The 22,400-nt window shown below is 40.3% G+C and overlaps 1 protein-coding gene across 15 annotated transcripts; it reads left to right on the top strand.

Moving 5' to 3' along the window:
• Positions 1-813: 813 nt before the first annotated feature.
• ANAPC7 (anaphase promoting complex subunit 7) lies at positions 814-21,958 on the top strand. 15 transcript variants are annotated; one of them, XM_086347669.1, is made up of 12 exons: positions 824-1,252; positions 6,641-6,827; positions 9,070-9,189; positions 10,662-10,701; positions 12,303-12,414; positions 12,683-12,836; positions 13,524-13,666; positions 15,230-15,347; positions 15,932-16,128; positions 18,382-18,606; positions 19,285-19,435; positions 21,120-21,958. In XM_086347669.1, exons 3-12 carry the CDS (start codon positions 9,140-9,142, stop codon positions 21,307-21,309), a joined length of 1,380 nt encoding a protein of 459 aa, XP_086203795.1. In that variant the 5' UTR covers positions 824-1,252; positions 6,641-6,827; positions 9,070-9,139; the 3' UTR covers positions 21,310-21,958. The 15 variants fall into 15 exon arrangements, with proteins under 15 accessions (XP_086203788.1, XP_086203795.1, XP_086203800.1 ...); XM_086347674.1 differs by having other exon boundaries at positions 859-1,252; positions 10,662-10,925; XM_086347676.1 differs by having other exon boundaries at positions 940-1,252; positions 8,921-9,189; positions 10,662-10,925.
• Positions 21,959-22,400: the final 442 nt, after the last annotated feature.

Genomic DNA, 22,400 nt, shown 5'->3' with positions numbered 1-22,400 from the left:
AAGAAAAGCCACAGACTAGAAAATATTTTCTGATAAAATCTGATAAAGAGATGCTATCCAAAATACACAAAGAACTCTTAAACTGAACAATAAGACCAGGAACACCCTGGGAATTCCCTAGAGGTCCAATGATTAGGAGTCCCTATTCTCATTGATGAAGGCCCAGTCTCAATCACTGGTCAGGAAACTAAAATCCCACAAGTTTCTTGGGGCAGCCAAAAAAAAAAAAAATGACTAAAACCAGAGAAAAGATCTGTATAGACACTTCACCAAAGAAGATGCACAGGTGGTAAAGAAGCATATGAGAACACGCTCAGTTTCACAAATCACTGCTGCTGCTGCTGCTGCTAAGTCGCTTCAGTCGTGTCCGACTCTGTGCGACCCCGTAGACGGCAGCCCACCAGGCTCCTCTGTCCATGGGATTCTCCAGGCAAGAACACTGGAGTGAGTTGCCATTTCCTCCTCCAATGCATGAAAGTGAAAAGTGAAAGGGAAGTCGCTCAGTCGTGTCCGACTCTTAGCGACCCCATGGACTGAAGCCTACCAGGCTCCTCCGTCCATGGGATTTTCCAGGCAAGAGTACTGGAGTGGGGTGCCATTGCCTTCGCCATCATAAATCACTAGAGAATAGCCAATTAAAATCACAATAAGATAACACTGCACTCATATTAGGACGGTTAAAACTCAACCTGCTGTTTATTCACTCTGGGCTAATGACTAATTTCACAGGGTAAAAAAAAGAGCGAAGCCGGACTCCCGCAGGTACCACACACCCACACCCACACCCACACCCACACCCACACCCACACCCACACACCCCCCCCCCCCGAGAGGAGGGGGCGTGGCACTTAGAGCTCGGGCGAGACCATTAAAGCAGTTAGGACTGTCCCTGGCGCCTGATTAAGATATTTAATTCCAACTGTTGGGGATTTTCCCTCCGCACCCTACTAGAATATTAATTTTTATTTATGATAAATGTTAATACATTTTAATTAATTTTTAAGTCTAATTTCAGTTGATCCTGAAGTGCCTTTTGTCCCCAGCCCGCTGTAAGCCTTCAGGAAAGGTTGCAACTTAAAATGATGTAACTTTTGCTAAAAACAAACAAAAAACCCAAACTAAACGGTACCACCTCACAGGGAACTTGGCAGGGAAGGAACGGAGGTTTTTGTTGTTGTTGTCGCTCCTCAGGCATTTCAGTAGTTGCCTATCACCCTGGGGGCGGGGCCGCGTGTAGACCCGATGGACCCGGGTAAGGCCGCCATTTTGGACTCTTCCCCAAGGAGCTTCAGCTGGCTTTTTGCGCTGCTGCCGCCGCCGCTGTCTGCGGCCTTCCTGGGCAGAATGAATGTGATAGACCATGTGCGAGACATGGCGGCCGCGGGGCTGCACTCCAACGTGCGGCTCCTCAGCAGCTTGTTACTTACAATGAGTAATAACAACCCGTGAGTTGAGGCTGGGAGCGGCCTGGGGCTCGGGAGAAAGCGGCGCCGGTTTGGGAGCGGGGAATGTGGGGGCCTGGGCATTGGCGGGAAGGAGCGGATGCGGGCTCCCGGCTGAGGTTCCGAGGTCAGCAAGGGCCTCGTCGGGCGCAGCAGACTTAGGAAAGCAAGTTGAGTTCGCCGGGTCCCCGCGTTGTACACGGCGCTGGGACGCGCTCCCTGCGGGAGATGCGGCGAGCGGCTGCTTGGAGAAATGAAGGCGGAGGCTCTGAGAATGACCCTGGCTAAGATTTCCAGAAAGTTGAGAGCAGAGGGTTCGCTAAGGCACTGTCGCCGGTCATAGCGGCAGTCACATCTCTGGGCTGACTCCTCTCTTCCCGAAGAACGTTTTCTCTGTCGCCCAGGCTCAAAGAAGCCTTGTCCCCTGGCGCTTGATTAAGATACTTAGTTCTTAAAAAAAAAAAAAAAGATACTTAGTTCTTAGTTTTACGTCCTCGTCCCACGTCTGAGGTTGATTTTTCTTTCCCCTTGAGTGTTATCAGTAGCGTTTGCTTTCTCGTTCCCGCAAACACCTGAAGACGGGAGACTTCCTGGGTGGGTGGGAGTGGCGCGTTTTTAAGGACCCGCAGTGACCCTTTGACGTTTTCTGATAGACCATAGGATTGCAAAGAGTCGGACACGAGTAAAGCGACTTAGCACACGTTGCGGATGAAGCGGTGGTTTATCTCTTGCCCCTTTGCTTAAATTTCTTCGTTGTGTTTAAATGAAAATTTCTTCCCACGGCCTGTGAAGCCAAAGAGCTCTCTCCCACTCAGTGTCACCTATTCTGCTCTCTGTACTCGCTTCCCTGGTTATGCTCTTCTGTTACTTGAACACCCCAAGGTCGTTCTCAGCTCAGGGTTTTTGCATTTACCATTCTGCTTGGAGTCCAACTCAGAGCTCCCTCCTTTAGGTTTCAACTCAGATATCCTTCCTAGAGAACTCTTGTTTGGCCGTCAGAATTGTCCCTGGCCCTCAGCATTCTATCCCTTTACCCTGTTATATATTATACATCACTTTTTGTTTGTTTGAGATATCTTTGACTTACTAGTCTGAGATGTGCAACATGATGATTTGTTATTTGTATATACTGTGAAATGATCACTATAGTAAGTCTAGCTAACATCTAACAACCCCACATACTTACAGAAAAATATTTTTCTTGTGATGGGAACTTTTCTATATTCTTTTTTCTGTATTCTTCTTCTTAACACCTAATGAAGTCTGCAGCGTGCCTGTTGATATGCAAAGGAAAGTGCGTGCAACCTCAGAAAGTTGAAACATGGTGTTCAAGTTCACACATCTAGTAAGTGGAGGAGCCACAATGTCTGGATTTTGGTCCTTCTGACTTTAAAGTCTCATTCTGACCCTCCATAGTCTACTGTGTCAAGTGGCATTACAGTCTACTCAGTGTGGACCCATTTGCATTTGGGCTGCTCTGGAAGCTGTCTGGGCCACTTAACTGTGTTGCAGCTGTTTTTCCCTGTTTCATTCCCACTAGTGTGCTTTTAGACCTCACTGTGTGAGGCCCATCATTTTACCACCGTCCACTTAGTGTTGACAGTGAGGAGCCCTGGTCTCTGTCAGCCTACTTTGTTTATTCTGGAGCTTTTCACCTGGTTCTTAGTGATCTGTCAAAGTATACAGTGTCTGCCATTGGGAATTTATACACTGGTCAGTCATTATTCTTGGTTTTTCAGATGTTACAGGATAATTAGGAGGTTGGTCTTCTGATTAGATTTAGCCCATTCTTCTTTATATTAGGCTGAACTGGCAGTTTCCTTTCTACTTTCAGGAGGTGTTTAAATTCTGACCTTTATCATTTCTATTTTAAAGTTTATTACTTAATCTCCAGTATATACCATTAAAAAAAAAAGCAGTACTGAAGGGGTATGCAGATAAGTGTCTGCTTAGGAGTCTTGAACTTCACCCCACCTTTTCCCTTCTCTGGAGGCAACAAATTAAGTTTTTCATGTATCATTTCAGAAATAACTTGTGGATGCAGTAAGTAGGCATGTAAGTTACAATATATAAACATCTGAATGCTTTCTCTGAGGGTAATATCAAATCAGCTGTTTTCTTTCATATCTTCAGTTCAGTTCAGTTGCTCAGTCGTGTCCAACTCTGCAACCCCATGAATCACAGCACGCCAGGCCTCCTTGTCCATCACCAACTCCTGGAGTTCACTCAAGCTCATGTCCATCAAGTTGGTGATGCCATCCAGCCATCTCATCCTCTGTCGTCCCCTTCTCCTGCCCCCAATCCCTCCCAGCATCAGGGTCTTTTCCAATGAGTCAGTTCTTCACATGAGGTGGCCAAAGTATTGGAGTTTCAGCTTTAGCATCAGTCCTTCCAGTGAACACCCAGGACTGATCTCCTTAAGGATGGACTGGTTGCATTTCCTTGCAGTCCAAGGGACTCTCAAGAGTCTCTCCAACACCACAGTTCAAAAGCATCAATTCTTCGGTGCTCATCTTTCTTCACAGTCCAGCTCTCACATCCATACACGACCACTGGAAAAACCATAGCCTTGACTAGAGGGACCTTTGTTGGCAAAGTAATATCTCTGCTTTTGAATATGCTACCTAGGTTGGTCATAACTTTCCTTCCAAGGAGCAAGCGTCTTTTAACTTCATGGCTGCAATCACCATCTGCAGTGATTTGGGAGCCCCCAGAAATAAAGTCTGACACAGTTTCCACTGTTTCCCCGTCTATTTGCCGTGAAGTGATGGGACCAGATGCCATGATCTTAGTTTCTGAATGTTGAGCTTTAAGCCAACTTTTCCACTCTCCACTTTCACTTTCATCAAGAGACTTTTTAGTTCCTGTTCACTTTCTGTCATAAGGGTTGTATCATCTGCATATCTGAGGTTATTGATATTTCTCCCGGCAATCTTGATTCCAGCTTGTGCTTCTTCCAGCCCAGCGTTTCTCATGATGTACTCTGCATAGAAGTTAAATAAGCAGGGTGACAATATACAGCCTTGACGTACTCCTTTTCCTATTTGGAACCAGTCTGTTATTCCATGTCCAGTTCTAACTGTTGCTTCCTGATCTGCATACAGGTTTCTCAAGAGGCAGGTCAGGTGGTCTGGTATTCCCATCTCTTGAAGAATTTTCCACAGTTTATTGTGATCCACACAGTAAAGGCTGGAACTCTCTTGCTTTTTCCATGATCCAGCGTGTCTCCCTAAATAGAATGTCAGAGCTGGAATAGATCTCAACTGTCTGAACTGTACCTTTCAATCCTTAACTTTTCTTTGTCACTTTATATCCAGTGTTTAGCCTATCTATCCTTTTTTTAAAATTATTTTTTATTAAGATAAGATTTGCATACCATCAGATTCATGCTTTTAAAGAATACATTTCTGTGGTTTTAAGTATATTCACAGAGTTGTACAGCCATCACCAATGTTTGTTGTAAAGCATTTGTATTATCCCCAAAGAAACCCCAAATCAGTTAGTAGTCACAAATCCCACTTGCCCAGCCTTTGGCCGTTACTAATCCGTGGTACCTATTCTTGAGTATCCTTCATTTGCTGAGCAGTTAATCATCTACAGAGTTCTTGGACTATTCTTTCTTTTTAAGTGACAGTAGCTTGTCACTGGCACCCCACTCCAGTACTCCTGCCTGGAAAATCCCATGGAAGGCTGCAGTCCATGGGGTTGCTGAGGGTCGGACATGAAGTTGCTGAGTGACTTCACTTTCACTTTTCACTTTCATGCATTGGAGAAGGAAATGGCAACCCATTCCAGTGTTCTTGCCTGGAGACTCCCAGGGACAGGGGAGCCTGGTGGGCTGCCGTCTATGGGGTCGCACAGAATGGACACGACTGAGGTGACTTAGCAGCAGTAGCTTGTCCCTGTCAAAGAAAAAATGTAAATTTTTACTAGATGAGGGATGAGATTGGGGATTAAAAATACAAGTTTCCCATTAAGATTGGTGGACACTTCTAGGCACCTATAACACTTGCAAGCAATATTCAAGATTGAAGGGAACATTCTGCAATGTATTTCTTCTGTTACTATGTCCTTAAACCCCTGAGACTCAAGGAAGTAATCTTCTAGTGCTAGTGAAGTTTACTTGCTGCTGCTGTTTGCTTACTTGGTCGTGTTCAACTCTTTGCTACCCCGTGGTTGTAGCCTGTCAGGCTCCTGTGTCCATGGGGTTTCCCAGGCAAGAATACTGAAGTGGGTTGCCATTTCCTCCTCTAGGGATCTTCCAGACCCAGGGATTGAACCTGTGTCTCCTGCTTGGCAGGTGGACTCTTTACTACTGAGCCACCTGGGAAGCCCCGGTAAGATTTACTTACATATGGAGAGAAAAACAACTTCTGTCAAACACGGCTAATCCTCTCGTCTGTTCCATTCTGTCCCATTGGCTTGTCCTAGTCTTTTCCTGTATTTCAGTATTCCCATTTTCTTCAGTATTTAAAGAGTTTCAAATTCCCTCCAAACCTCTTTTTGTTAACACTTAAATAAAAAAGATTCAGAGTGGTGAGTTTCTCTTTTCCAGTTTTTTAACCCTTCGGCAGTATTTGGTAATATTAAGTCATGATTGCTCTCCTTTGTCTGTATTGCCCTGAAAACTTGATGTTACTGTGGGAGTATTAACTCTTAAGGGGGCTTGGGTTAAAGAGGGGGAGGAAAAGATATACACCTGACCCTTGAGCAAGTTTCAGAGGAGGGTAGGAGGCTCACAGTCAAAAATCAGTATATAACTTATATTTGGCTCTTTATGTATGCATTTCCTTTGAGTTTGCAGTTCTGCATACACAGATTGAACCAAGATGGTGTATAGTACTGTAGTGTGTGCTATTGAAAAAAGAAATCTACGTATTGGTGGACCCTGTAATTCAAGCCTGGTTTGTTCAAGGGTCAGCTGTATTAATATTTCTCTTTGTATATCTCTATATTACTGAATTTGATTTAGAAGTATCATTGTTTTCATAGTAAGTAAAGGAAAACAACAATTTAAAGTAATTTCCTACATATGTTGACAGTATTAACATGGAGTATGAGTCTTGGCTCTTTTTTTAGGGACTAGCAATTAAAGTACATTGCCTATGTTTTTCGGCTTATGTAGACACTAAGGAGGGCGTTCTTTCTGACATTTCAAAGTAACCCATGTAGGGGGTATACTTTCTTTGTTTTTCTAGTGAGTTATTCTCCCCATCTCAGAAGTACCAGCTTTTGGTGTATCATGCAGATTCTCTCTTTCATGACAAGGAGTATCGGAATGCTGTGAGTAAGTATACTATGGCTTTACAGCAGAAGAAAGCCCTAAGTAAAACTTCAAAAGTGAGACCTTCAACTGGAAATTCTGCATCCACTCCACAGAGTCAGGTAATTGGAGATAGATATGTGATATGTTTTTAGTTTGTTTGTATTGAGAGCAGGAGAGGTGGAAGGAATTTAAGACTGCTTATTAGATGTAGAAGATGTAAAATAAAAAGTAATTTTAAGAAAAAAAAAAAAGTAATTTTAAGGACTTCCCTGGTGGCTCAGTGGTAAAGAATCTGCCTGTCAGTGCAGGAGAAATGGGTTCAATCCCTGATCTGGAAAGATCCCACATGCCTCGGAGCAACTAAGCCCATGTACCATAACTATAGAGCCTGTGCTCTTGAGCCCGGGAACAGTGGTTGACAAGATAAGCCACCACAATAAGAAGCCTGTGCACTGCAACTAGAGACCAGCCCTGCTCACCCCCCGCTCACTGCAACTAGAGAAAAGCCTGCACAACAGTGAAGATTCAGCACAGCCAAAAATAAATTTAAAAAATTTTAAAGTAATTTTAAAGGGGAGCTGACTGGAGAAACAAAGGTTAAAAACCACTTAGGTACAAGAATTCATCCAACCAAGCACAAAGGGCTAAAAACAAAATTCACTCTGGATGAATTGAAAAATAGAATTATCTGGGCTCTAACCAAAGTCATGTATTAGTCCTCCTTTTTATACAAACAATTAAGAAATCGAAAGTTTTATTTATTTTTTAATTTAATGAAAGTACACTTTCAAGATGTCACTCAGTTTTAGGATTGCGAATACCTGGGGAAATTCATATGAAATTATCTTTCGAGTTCTTACTAGTTTTGGTTGCTTGATGATTAAATAAATGAAGGGTAAAAAACTAATTTCACCACTTGACAGTTATACCGTTGCTAGATATTTACTGTAATAGTTGATTTGCAAAAGGTTTACAAGGGTATATAAGTAAGCTGCTTACTATAGCACTGTTTATAATGGTAAGAAACTACAAGCAAAAGTGTTTATCAGTAGGATCTAGTTATAGTGTAGCCCTAGGATGGGATATTGAGGAAGTGAAATATAGCGTTGTATGTGCTGATTTGGAAAGGCCTGTATATGTTAGTAAATAAGATTTTAAGTAGTATGTTCACTACTCTTTCTGTTTAAAGGTGATAGTTATTTTAATTTTTTGGCCACACTGTGCTACTTGTGGGATCTTGGTTCCCCAACCAGGGATTGAACCTGAACCCACCTTGGCCCTCTTGGCAGTGAAAGTGTGGAGTCCTAACCACTGGACTGCCAGGGAATTCCCTAAAGGGGATAGTTTATAGACATATATCCTGGTATATGCCTAAAATATATATGGATAATATACATGGAAAATTTAGCATATGTGTGTGAAGAAAATTAACAAAACTTTAGAGGAGGGGAACCTTGACTTTCAGTTTGAACCTGTCTTTAAATTATACATGCAATTTACATTTAAAAGGAATGTCAGAATGAACTGAAGTGAAATTATGAATCACATTCTGTATTTTTCCACATTAAAAAAAGACAAAGTAATATAATTGCTTTTTTTTTTTTTTTAGCACCTGTACATTTTTCTCTTGTTTTATTTCTCTTTATGTAGAGCCTTTGTGTTTTGTTACTAAAGAGCTGATTGCCAGGAATTGTTTTCTGGCCCTGAATGGAAGTCATGTGTATTATCCACACAGAATAATTCATAGAAGTAATATTTGGGGGCATTCTGTATGCTAAGCACTATGCTTATTTAATCTTGAAGGAGTTTTTTTAAAAATTGAGATACAGTTTACAACATAATATTCACAGTTCAGGGTAGGATATTGAATAATTCCAGAATGTTTACATCCCTCTAGAAGAGCCTTGTGTTTCTTATTTCTGTAGCCCCTGGAAATCACTGACCTTTCTGCCTCTGTGGGTTCGCCTATTCTGGACCTTTTATATGAGTGGAATCATGCAATGTGGCCTTTTGTGGCTGGCTGCTTTTACTTAGTATGTTTTCAAGGTTGATCCATATTATGGCACATAATAAAGAAGCAATTGTTTATTCCTTTTTGTTGCAGAATAATATTCCATTGTGTGGATGTGCCATATTTTAACTATTCATTAGTTGGTGGGCATTTGTGTTTCTGCTTTTTATCATTAATGATGCTATGAACATTTTTGTGCAGGTTTTTGTGTGGACATATGTTTTCAGTTTTCTTGGCTGTATACACAGAAGCAGAATTACTGGGTCATATGGTAATCATGTTTAACATTTTGAAGAACTGCCATACTGCTGAAGTAATATTTTGAAGAGATGTTTTCATTTCCTCTTAAGTGTCTTCCATCTGAAATTGAAGTAAAATACAAAATGGCTGAATGTTACACAATGCTAAAACAAGATAAAGATGCCATCGCTATACTTGATGGGATCCCTTCAAGACAAAGAACTCCCAAAGTAAGTCGAATTAACAATTTGGTTACATATTTTTCTCTTCCCCAGTCCTTCCAGCTGTCTTCCTCTGTGTTTTCAGGGACTACATCCAAACATTTTACAAACCTTGTCTCTGATTCCCACTTTGTTCCCCTGTTCTCCCTGTTTAGAGAGAGGAGTGACTTTCTTATAAGACCCTGAAAATTCTGCTGAGGAAAATGGTAGCTGGAGAGTACTACATGTGTTTAATTATTTTGTTTTTCTTATTGTAGGAAACATGATTTGCAATATATTTCCAGGTAGCAACAGTACTTTTTAAGAATCTCATTTTTTGCATTCTGTAGGTATGCCCATTTGATAATGTGTATTCCTTTTATTTTCAGAATTAAAACTTCAAGGTTCTTTGTACGTATTTGTGTATAGGATAGTATTTGTGTTTTATTTGGCAATAATAGTATATAGAACACCTTCAACTGAAATCGAAAGATCTAGTTTCTTGTCTTTGCATTTAGGGCATACAAGCAGTGTGTAGTGTGAACTTGGGCAAGTTAAAAATCTGGCTTTACTTTTTTCCTTATTGAGGATGATAATACTTTCTCTGGTATAAACTAAGTTCATGGATGTGAGAATACTTTTTAAAATACTATTCTATAAGGAGTATTATATTAGGCATCTGAATACAGGTTTTCTTTGAAGTCCAGTTTAGAAAAACAATGAAAATCTTAGCTCTTAGGAGTGAATTCACATCATTATTTAATATTCTAACACATACTTTCATGTCACCTACTTTCCTCTCTTCATTGAAAAACTGCAGTGTAGTTAACAATAGGAACTTGTGCACATCTTCCTGCCATTAAAAGAAAAGGAATTATAAGCAGTAGGGACCAGGTGTATTTAGTGTTTTTTCACCCAAGTGTTACTGAGTTTTAAAAGTAATCACACTTGATGAGAACATGTTTAAGCATCTCATGTTGAAGATTTATTTAATATTTTCTGAATTTTAAAAATTAAGCTATTTCTTCATATTTTATGGTGATAATTGTTATTTAAAACATTTGTAAGTGTATTATAGACTAACCTGTCTCACAACAAGCTGGGCACTGTATACTTAATTATATTCTGGTACGCTATGAAAGTCTTACCCTAAGAATAATTTTTTTGTATATATGAGGGTGTCTTCATTTGGAAAATGCTGCTTTGATTGTAAGCTTTGAAGGATACCTAGTCCTTATCTTATTGGAAACGTTCCATAATTTCTTCTTAATGACTTGAGGGAATTTGGGGGCATTTTTAAAAATGAGTAATGGCCAAGAAAGTGAGCCTTGTGGTATCCAACACTTTGGTGTTTACAGCTGTCGTTTTAGGAAGAACTAGAGGAGTCCACATACGTTAGGAGTACATATCCTTCATAGAGCTGTTGTAGCCAGGAGCAAACAAAGATGTGTGCCTCAAACATAAACCTATAATATTTACAGTTTTTCTTTCTTGTCCGTTAGGGAGTTAACTGGCTTCTCAGTCTGTGTAAAGGACAAGGAAGTGAGTCAAAAAACGTCTAAATGAACGTCTGTTAATGTATGGTAAACACCGCCACACATTCCTTCACATTTTAAAGGAAAATTCCAGTGTGAGATTATTATGTCTTGGAAAATCTTCAACTTTTAAGAGAAACATACCAAGAAACAATTTGTCACTCAGTTTTTAGAAAATGATGACTGCTTATATTTATAACTGGTGGAATGCAACTTTAATGATGTCCCCAAGTAAGGATCTGTTTTTAAAAAGAATTGACTTTCTAACTAGGTAGTTCTCAAAACTCAAAGTGTCAGGTAGTTTAAACGGAATATTTAATATTTGTTGAGATAGAAGGCCCGTCAGTCATAGTTCGTTAATAACAAGCGGTCAAGAAAGGATTTTAAATTTAATTCTTTTATTTTTTTCAAGTATTGACACCAATACTGGAGTTTTCCTTTAAGTACCTTTTTTTTTTTGCATTTCAACATAGCCTAAAATGGAAAACCTGAGGCCAAATAAAAAATAGTTTAATTTCTAGTATTTCATTATTTCATTGAATCAGTATGGATTAATGCCATACTAGATTGTTTTATATACTGTGAGTTCATAATTGGAACAGATGTTTTTCATCTTCAGAGTAATTTTTTGAGTAAATATCTGGCATACCAAGTTACAGATAATTGAAGAGATCGGGGATTGGCTCTTTTTCTTTTGTGCCCTTGTGTTGACTGCTTTCTTAGGTTAATGATCTGGCAAACATTGTGTTCCATTTAAGATCTATTAATTTTAAATTGGAATATTGTGTACTCTTTGTACTATTAAGATCATTTATCTCTTCTCTGTAACATCTGTATTCTTTGGAACTTTTAGGTTTTGTCAAATTTTCCCTGTTGCGTTTTTAGGAAATTGTCCTGCCCCCACCTCTCGCCTCCAAACTGAGTTACATATTTGAGTTGTGCTAAAAATGCATTCATTAGATTTAAATAATAAAGCTAATCTCTGGATCATTGTCACCTCTGGAGATCAGTTAGAGTTTGATTCTTGTAGCATTTTTTTGAGTCAGACAATACCTGTGAGTCAAAGCTTTAAGCATTAGAAAAGCTAAGAGTCTAGCTGCTAGACTAATTGTTAAAGAGGAGCCAAATGTTTTACTTTTGTGTCCATCATTTCCTTTTTGGGGAAAATTCATCTGATCTTTTTAAGCTAGCTTTGTTAAGACTTCCTCACTTTATTTTACTGTGATATTAAGCTTAAAAAATAAAATATGTAAACAGACATTTTTAACATAGTTCATCCTCTGTTTTAAAAATCAAGGTAATTAGAATCCTGTAACATTTCTCAAATGAATGTTACTTCCATTTCCAGAGGCAGCATCTTTGGTCCAGATATTATTGGGCCTTTTGGTTGGGTAAGTGTGAGGAATTTGGGAGGTAATGGGAGGACATAGAAAAGCAAAGGTAGTAATTTCCTCTTTGTTTGAAGAGTGGGGTTGCACTTTGTTTCCACAGGGCCTTGGGTAGATTTTTCAGTAAAAAGTAGAATAGCTAATAATGAAAATCGGAACTTATCAATGGTAAGATTGTATTTTTAAATACTTACCTTATTATCTTTTGTTTTCACTGCAGATAAACATGATGTTGGCAAACCTGTACAAGAAGGCTGGTCAGGAGCGACCTTCCGTCACCAGCTATAAGGAAGTGCTGAGGCAGTGCCCATTAGCCCTTGATGCGATTCTAGGTAAGGTCATTCTTCCCCTATTTTCATGGAGTGTTTACTCTCTAAGATAGTGATTCTTAATCTTGGCTGTACATTAGAATAATTTAGGTTACTACTGCTGTGTATTCTTTCACCGCTGAAAAAATACTGTAGTTGTTCTGTCATATGCGTCTTGCTTAAAATAGGGAAAAGGTTGCCTTACAGCCTTGGAAAAGTGTAGCCTATTGCTTCTTGCATTGTAGAAGGATGCTATGCCTCACCTTCTTTCTCCTACTTTCTGTTGGATTAGGTTTGCTGTCTCTTTCTGTAAAAGGTGCAGAGGTGGCATCAATGACGATGAATGTGATCCAGACTGTGCCTAACTTGGATTGGCTTTCTGTGTGGATCAAAGCCTATGCTTTTGTGCATGTTGGTGACAATTCGAGAGCAATCAATACCATTTGGTGAGAACCACAAAGTTAATTGAATATTCTTAGGACTCTTATATGGAAGTTGATGTATCTAAATTAGCAAAATGGAAAAATGAGATGCTTATCTCTTGTTGTAAAGCCTGTTGTCCCTGGGCTTTGTTAATCTCTTAATGTACTCAGTGGCCCCAGATGTAATAATTTTTGTTAAATGTAAACTTGGACCAAGTTTAACTCTGTGTGTCGTACTTGAACCTGAAAGAACATCTTTTTGGATGTCCTAGAAGCATGGTTTTTGCACCATCTGACCTGGGTTGCCTCGGTACTGGGGTTTTTCTTTCTAGTTAGGTAAAGTCCAGGGTCATCAGAGTGGGATTTGTATTAGGCAGAGTCATTTGGTTGAGTAATAAATAGCTGTTACTTTGAATGATATTATATTTAACACATACAGTATATATTATCTTTTGGAAAACTGTAACCAAAAGTTCTTTCTAGGTAATGAGAGAGATTTCTGCTTTATTCTGTGTATTTACTATCTTATCTTGTATAACTTTAAATTACAAGCTCAGAATTAAGAAAATTAGTTACATGGTTTGTTTTTGAAGTCTTTCATTATGAAAAATGAAAAATCTTACATAAAATAGTACCCTTATGCCCATCACCCAGGTTCAACAACTAAGAGACTTAAGATATATTTTAAGGTTCATGTTTAATATTTTGAAGTTCACTAGAGAAAAAGTCCTTGTTGAGAGATAACGTGGACCTACTGGGAAGCTTAGCAGATCTGTACTTCAGAGCTGGAGACAATAAGAACTCTGTCCTCAAGTTTGAACAGGCACAGATGTTGGATCCATATCTAATAAAAGGTAAGTAATTCTTGGGACAGGATGGAGGTGACTGTACAGGGTCAAATCAGAAGATAGGGAGAAGATGTAGCATGGTCTTCTGATAACAGCTTTTCATAAAATATATGAGTAGCCTTTTTTTAAGGTCCTGACAATGTCTCTTAACACTGGGTAATTCCGTTTTGAGTAGTTGTTTTTGCTTGGATTCAAGTGTCATATCCCCACAGATCATTACTTGACTTTTTTTCTTTGGGGAGGGATCACAGCCCGTTCTTACGGTTTATAAATTTATGGTGTGTCTGACTGAGAATTTGGATGGCATCCCCAGAATCATAATATCCTTTTAGGGAATTTAGGTTCACTAGGTCCTTAAATTTAGTTTAAAAAGGAGTAAGTGAACAGATACTAAGAAAGTGATAAGATGATTAAAAGAAGTAATTAGAAGTGAACAACAATGTTTTAAAAAGTCACTGATGTAAAAGAAGATTGGTGCTAAAGAGGTGAGCCACAGGTCCACAGAGATAGCGTGGACCTACTGGGAAGCTCAGCAGGTCTGTACTTCCAAAGGATGGCTGTCTGGTGACTGGCAGTGAGTGAAGGAAATGTGTGCAGCAATAGTGATGGGAAATAATGTTGCATAAATAGGCAGAAGTCTGCTTGCAAAGGCCCAAAAATGGCCATCAGAAACATACGGCCTTGTGACAATAAACATGTAGACTCTTAAGCTACAAGAATGACAGAGCGGGAGGGGACCTTCACAAGCATGTAGATAGGGAAACAGATTCAGAAAGATGAATTTGTTTGCTCAGAGTCCCTCCTGCCCAGTGTTTCTCCTCTTTACCAAACTGCCTTGTGCCCATGGTGAAAATGGCGTTTTAAAAGTACTAGCCTGACGGTAGTCAGCTACTTCAGATTGGAAGCTCAGAGCCGAGTCCAGGGAACAGCAGGGAATGTTGCAGTAATTTGATTTAAGAGACATTTTCATGTATAGTAAGGAATGGAGGAGAATGGTGGTAAGAGATGGGTGACAGTGAGCTAAGGCCCTTTTTTTTTTTTTTTAATAGAACATAAATGAGAATAAAGGGGGTTGGGGGGCAGGGGAATGATTTTAAATGAAATAGACTCCAGAAAGAACTGGATGGCTTTTTCTAGAATAGACTAGCTTTTTTCTGAGACTAACTGGCATATGAAGTGTATACTCCTGATTGTGTCTAGACTTCTTGGAAGAGAGAACTTAATTTGATGCTTTTTTGGGCCTTTTCTGGTTATGTGTTAGGATAACTATGGCTGTATTATCACGCCACAGGATGTAGGGACAAATAGTTCCTGAAAATTACAGGCTTTCAAATTGTGAGGTAGGTCCTTCTACTCCTTTGCTTTTTATTTTTATTTATTTGTTTTTACTTTTATATGTGTTTTGTCTTTTTAATAGTCATTCTGTAGGAAAATGGGAATGCTGGTGGGAGGAGCTTATGATATTGGAGAGGGCTCAGACCCTGCAGAAGCCCTTTTGTGGGCTCTGATGAAGGTTGTAGCTCTGTTAGAAAAGACCCCTGCTGCTTTAATGAGCCTCTTCCTCTGTAGGAATGGATGTGTATGGCTATCTCCTGGCACGAGAAGGGCGGCTGGAGGATGTGGAGAACCTTGGCTGCCGCCTTTTTAATATTTCTGACCAACATGCAGAACCGTGGGTGGTCTCTGGGTATGTTTATGCATTCTCTTTTCTCTCTAGTTTTAGTAGATTCTTTAGGAAATTGTGGTTTCACCTAAATAGAACATAGATTTGAAAGCACTGGTTTAAAGAATCATCAGACTTGAATTCAAGTCATGGTCTGTCTGTGACTCTGAATGCATCATTTCTCTCAGTCTGTTTTCTCATTTGGAAAATGAGGATACTGCCCCTGCTTTGTGGGATAAGTGTTTACTGAGTGAATACATCATGCTCAGCTCTGGACCTGCTCACAAGCCATCGGTGAGCAGGCCAGGAGCTGTGCTACTTTGTTATTGACCTGGCTTAACAAATTCTCTGAATATCTCTGATCTGATAACATATCCAGATCATCAGATTTCTTTTTGTAGTTTTCCCTTCCATATCAAGATTTTACCCTTAAAAATAAATATTCAGTAGATTTTTGTTGTTCTGTTGTTTTTCACTAATACCTTACGCTAAAGTTTTAAGGGGTGTGTAGTAAGGATCATGTAGAAGGCCGTCTCTTTGATTTTTCCTTTTGAATGAAATTTATTTATGGTCTTCTTTCAGATAACTTTGATTGTGTTTTCCTCCAGGTGTCATAGCTTCTATAGCAAACGCTATTCTCGAGCCCTCTATTTAGGAGCCAAGGCAATTCAGCTGAACAGTAACAGTGTTCAAGCTTTGCTACTTAAGGGAGCAGCGCTTAGAAACATGGGCAGAGTCCAGGAAGCAATAATCCACTTTCGGGAGGCTATACGTCTTGCGCCTTGTCGCTTAGATTGTTATGAAGGTAAGATAATTATAGATGGTGTGGCTCTATAGCTGTGGCACTCAGATGGAAGGTTTTGTTGGGCCAGCAATTTCCAAACCCTGTTGCACATTGGAGTCCTCTGTGGGTACTTTTAAAAATCCTGATGCTACGTCATTTCAGTACTGTGTAAGTCAGAATATTTGCTGTTGGGCTAGAGACGTCAGTACTTTTTTATGATCACAGGAAATGCCAACATGCAAACATATTTGCGAACCACTTCATTAGGCATTACACATTTATTTAGGGCTGGACTTTTCACTCCATACTTTCGTAATTCATTTTTCTTATTTTTTTGTTTTGGGTATAGTTTTGGTGTTTTTTTTGTTCTGTTTTGTTTCTCAGATGTGGCTCACTTGTTAATGTGAATCTCTCTGTGCCGGCACTATGCTGGATTGGTTGGTATGTCTTTATTGTTTGTTTGTTTGTTTTTACAGTTGTCTTACCTTGGGCTACTACTCATAGGATAACTCTACATCCATATGTCAGTGTTGGTTGTGGGAACTGGTCAGTTCATTGTGACCTCCAGAGTAGGCCTCATCAGGGTCAAGCTTTGTTTTGTTACATACTATTTTAGGTTCGTGTGAACTGACCCTAGGAGTTCAAAGCTGTGCCAGCTTCAGCAGCATTTGGTGACTCAGTCACAGACGTTAAAATAGATCTTACAAAATGCAGTTCCTCCAAAGCATATTTTTATAAGAATTTAAAAATAAACCCAGGAGTCTAGGAGTGATTTGCTCTTAACAGAAAGATGAGTTCAAATTTGAGAAATAAAAATTACAGTTTGGGGACTTCCCTGGTAGTCCAGTGGTTAAGACTGCCCTGCCAATGCAGGGGGCGTGGGTTCGATCCTTGGTCAGGGAAGTAGGATTCCGCATGCCTTGCAGCATGGCCAAAAGATTAAAAAAAGAAAGAAAATTGGAAGTTGGAGTGAAAAACAAATCTGCTTAGATACCCAGAGATCTATGCCTCTTTTGGATTTGTTCTTAAAGAAACTGCAGCAAGCCAAGCTTTTGGTTTCTGATTAAATTCTTGATCCTGAAAGTAGTTTCCCTATCCTCCAATTGCTTTTATCACACTAATTCCCTTCTGCTGTGTGCCTGTCTCACAAGAGCCCAGGAATGCAGTCGAGTATTTCCATTACCCAGATGAGTGGTTGGACACAGGATAGTTAGAGTTTTTCCCCAGTTGGCCTGTGAAGCTTTATGAGATGACTTCACTCAAGCTCCCATTTGGAGATTTGGATCAGGGTGACTTGGTAATGCCCTCCGATGTATCTTGCAGCCTTTAGCTGAGCTTCCTTTACTGATCGGGGCCCTGGATTAAGGGTGAAGTGTGTTCTTAACATTTCCCTTTGAATTTCCTATGGGGTTTTAGCAGGAAAGTAAAACTATTCAAGTAATTACAAACAACCATATTCCAAAGTCCACCATGTTGCCCTTAAGAGTTAGGTAATTTCTAGTTAAGTAACTGTAGTGTGTGGTAGAATGTGCACAAATGTTATAAATGCCACTAGGGTGGAGGAGTGTATATAGAGAAAATCTGCCAGGGAGTGTGTGGGTTTGGGGTTTAAGCTGTTTTTCTGTTTTGATGAGTGCTTTGTACCAAAGAGTACTTCCTCTGTTCTCTTCGATTTCTTGGCACGAAGATTTGAGAGTTAGAAATGTCCCCATGGAGCATCAGCCTCTTGCTGTGGGTTTAAAGGCAGAGCTGCCAGTCTCAGTATGTTTGATCTCTGTGATAAGCCCTTTTCATCCAGTTTAGGGAGACCCTAGGTTGCCCCCTAGTTCCTTTAGTTTTTAGAGGTGAACAGTAGGAACCTTCCCCCTTAAATTTAGGACTAAAGGTGACTGAGCAGTACTGGAAATTAACAGCTTGTTAAAAGGCAGCAAGACCTTGAGTTTTGTTGGAAATTTCATCTTTTCACAGTATCAATTAATGAGTTTGTTCTTCTAACAGAGAGCTGAGCTGGCTACATGCTTTGATTTACTTCTGCATATCTGTTAAAGGTGTCTTTGCACTACAGGCTTTTTCCACATTCATCAGGTGCTCTTGGGAAGAGCACCTCTTAGCTGTTTCAATAACATGCCCTTCAGTCTGATCTCACCATCAGAGTCTTCCCCTGACCTGCCTGTTGTTTGAAACTTTGAAGGTTTGCTGTTTAGAAGGCTGTCAGAATGGAAGCATGGCTTGGAATGGTAATGTGGTTGAACTTTTTGTGTTATATTTTTTCAGGTCTCATCGAATGTTACTTAGCCTCCAACAGTATTCGTGAAGCAATGGTAATGGCTAACAATGTTTACAAAACTCTAGGAGCAAATGCACAGACCCTTACCCTTTTAGCCACCGTTTGTCTTGAAGACCCAGTGACACAGGAGAAAGCCAAAACCTTATTAGATAAAGCCCTGACCCAAAGGCCGGATTACATTAAGGCTGTGGTGAAAAAAGCAGAACTACTTAGTAAGTATCTTGCTTACTTGCCTGTTCCTAGTTAATTGTGTAAAACCTGAGTCCAGTTGAATTCTCTAGTCCCAGTTGGTTACAGATGACCAAACAGGTGTGTGCTCTTGCAGTAGGTCTGAGCCTATTTGAATTGGTTTATATTTAGCATAACCAAACTTAATTGGCTTAGACCTTCTTGGATTGGCAGTGAATTACTTGTAGAGTGGCTCAAGCCAGCTATGCTCGGTTAGTACCTATTCAGCTCACTTTGTCCTGAACTAATTTGGGCCGAATACAACTGGTTTTAACCCATCATGATTCTCCTGTGACTTCCCTTTCAGCTTTGGTTTTTTTAAATCCTGATTTGTGAGGAACTGAGTTTGACCTAGTTTGGCAAATAAAATCCATTTTGGCTTTTTATATGAACTTTGGTTTAGAATAAGTTTTTAAAAATCATTTTTATATGAGCTTTGGTTAAGAATAAGTTTTTAAAAATCAGAACTCAAACTGCTGACTTCCTAATGGAATAGGGATTCAAATGAGCTTGGTCTTACTTCCTGCCACACCAGTGTTCTCTTGACATCTATAAATAGATATTTGGATTGTGATCATTTTTGTGGTTACATGTATGTGACCTGCAGTGGGAATATATTTTGAAATGTGTAAGGAGGAAAATGAGGGTCTTTTTCTTTTCAGGCAGAGAACAGAAATATGAAGATGGAATTGCTTTGTTGAGGAACGCACTGGCTAATCAGAGTGACTGTGTCCTGCATCGGATCCTAGGAGATTTCCTTGTAGCTGTCAATGAGTATCAGGAAGCAATGGACCAGTATAGTATAGCACTAAGGTAGGCACTTAGCCTCCCATGGGGGGAAGCTCATGAGGGGTAGAGGAGGCAGGGATCAGTGTAACAGGAGTTCTGGAAACACACACACTATGTGCCCACAGTTGAAAACACAGTAACAATAGTAATGATAGTGTTCGTTAATTTATGACTTCTAAAGTCTTAAGTGATATTAACAACATTAAAGAACTGTTTCACTCATAACCAGCCGCACCACTATAACATCTGTTTTCATTTGTGTAGATCATCTTCCTGGCCTTGCCAACACATATACATATTTTTATAGGGTTATACGTAGTATATATTTTATATTCTGCTTTTTCAAATCAGCGTATTGTAAGTACTTTCCCATGTTTCTATCTACTGTAATTAAGAACTTAAGCTCTGAAGAATACTGCCTTTACCACCTGTTACCTTGGGAAGTTACTAACAAATTTCCTTGTCTATATCTATCTACCTTATTAGGTATTAAATGATTAAATGAGGATTAAATGATTATTTCATGTAAAGCTCTTAGCACTGTGCCTGGTACATAGTAAATACTAAATAAATAGTGGTATTCTTACTGCTTAATACAGAAGTGATTTCTTTGAGGATTGTCTGTGTGTCTATAAAGTTATGGTGAAGGCCTGTCTTTAATGGAGTCTGATCACATCCATTTACTTGTTCAGCAGTTGAGCACCACTCATGTGCTTGGCATCTCAGTAACCACTGGGGATGCTGTGATTCTGGGAGCTCACAGTCTCAGATGTGCAGGCTAATAGATACCATGTGCTAAGTGCTTTCAAAGCAATCTCTAGAAGGCAAGGTGGGAGTGCAGCGGGTGGGAATCCATGGATGTGGGTGAGAGCTGTATGGAAGGTTTCAGAGAAGAGATGATACAGATCATCTACAGTTACATAAGTAGGAACAGGATTCCAACGTGGGTTTCATCTCCTTTTTGAAAGCCCAGAAGCAAATAAATGAGAAAATAAGATAAAATATAGAGGTGGGATTTGCTTGAGATTGGACACCAGCTGGCCTTAGTGATGGTCACAGAGGCAAGCGGAAAGATTGTTTAGGAACCAAGTAAATAAATGTTCTGGACCCTCTGAACTTTGAGGGTTTAGATATGTGCGATCCTCCTAGCTCCTACAGTCAAATGCCCAGGTAGGGGTAACTTTGGGTCCTGGGGTCTAACCTAGGAGTTGACAAATCTGATTCATGGTAAGCATGATGGTTTTGGTTGCCTTCTGAAATGCTGATATGCTTAATTGTATTGTAAGAACATGGAACAATTCTAACGCACAGAAAAATAAGTACTTTTTGTAACCTTGTAACTTAGAAATCCCATACTCTTAAATTATATTTGAATTTTTCTGCTAATGATTGCTTGCTGCTTTTTCATTTATCTAGTATCTTCCTCTGGCAGAATGCTAGGGGTTTTAGGTGTGAAAAAATTTAAGAACTATATATGGAGAAAATTCAAATTGAGAATTCTAAAACTTAGGACAAGACGCCTTTTTCACTTCTAGTGGTGGACTCCCTCAATCCTGCCTATGGAACTGGAGTTGTTTGGAGAGGCCAGGCATTAGCAGATTCTCTGTGACTGGGTGGTCATTTCACTGCCGTACCAGGGAGATGACACATCAGCCAGCAAGAAGCAAGGCAGAGATTCAGGCCTCTCCTCTGTTTTGTTGTCCCCTAGTTTGGACCCCAATGACCAGAAGTCTCTAGAGGGGATGCAGAAGATGGAGAAGGAGGAGAGTCCCACGGATGCCACTCAGGAGGAGGATGTGGACGACATGGAAGGGAGTGGGGAAGAAGGGGACCTGGAGGGCAGCGACAGTGAGGCGGCCCAGTGGGCTGACCAGGAGCAGTGGTTCGGCATGCAGTGAGGCAGGCAGCAGCTCCGAGGCCACACTGGCCTGCCCTGCTCTGAGCACTTCCGTGGACTGAAGGAACCTGTAGGAGCCTGCTCTCTGGGAGGACAATGATTCAGCATGTGATTGCAGCAGGGGTCCCTGCCCCTTACTCCATATTTCTAGTAGTGACTTCATTTTTAAAAACCGAGCCTGACCAACCCTGCATCCTCCCCTGCTCCTGCCAGGGAGGCCCAAGTGAGTGCTCTGAGAGGCCCATGGACGTGTTGGGGCTTCTGGGACAGAGTGCTTTTTGTTTCAGAATCTGAAAGCTCGAGGACTAGACAGGTGTTTTGTCTGTGATACTGTGGATGGGTTTAAAGGGGCGACCTGTCATCCAGAGCAAGAGTCATCTCCCGGCGGCAGCATGGGCTGGCCCTTTCAGAGAGGGTTTCCTGTCCCAGAAATCATCCTGAGTTGTCCCAACTTCCCTAGTAACCTTGCTTCCTTCTGCAATGTTAGTAATGCCTTAAGCTGACAGTTGCTGTTTTGCAGAACAGTTTTCCGATTTGCTAACCTGGTAACTTGCCTATGAGCCTGGGCTGAGTCTGAGAAACAAGTGTGACCGAGAGCATGAACAGAAGCGCAGTTGGGGTAATTAATAAAACTGTTTTTTGTACAGTAATGGTGTTGGGTTGATCAGAATGGGAGCCCTTTATAGATTTTTTTTGGTGTCTTGTTTACAGTGCATTGATTCAGATGTAGAATTATTTGCCATAAATAGACTCCCTTTCTTCCCAGAGTGTTGGGAGCCAGAAGGAATGGGAACCTCAGATATACTGAGTTGGTTCATCTATTTGCATTTTCAACTGGTAAATTCCTGGGAAGAGTCTGGCTGGATTTTAGATTGATTTTGCCAGTCTCTGTCGGGTGCTGAGGTCAATGTCCAATTTCAACATTCTTTTGTGGGATCAGCAGGGGTCTCATTCCTGGGCTCGTGTGTTGGGAGACTTCACCCACCCTCTCCTCGTTTAAAATGTGATGCTTTTAGAGGTCAAGGTAGTAAGGGGTGGTGCAGCTAATCTCAAATTCTCATTAAAATTAGTCAAAGGTAGTACAGAGTATTA

The sequence above is a fragment of the Bos grunniens genome, chromosome 17, assembly GCF_055505025.1.
Source record: "Bos grunniens cultivar Pamir isolate PY7600 chromosome 17, Bosgru_T2T1.0, whole genome shotgun sequence".
In the NCBI taxonomy this organism is placed as follows: Eukaryota; Metazoa; Chordata; class Mammalia; order Artiodactyla; family Bovidae; genus Bos; species Bos grunniens.
The sequence above is the reverse complement of the archived record's forward strand: the minus strand, read 5'-3'. Positions and strand labels throughout refer to the sequence as shown.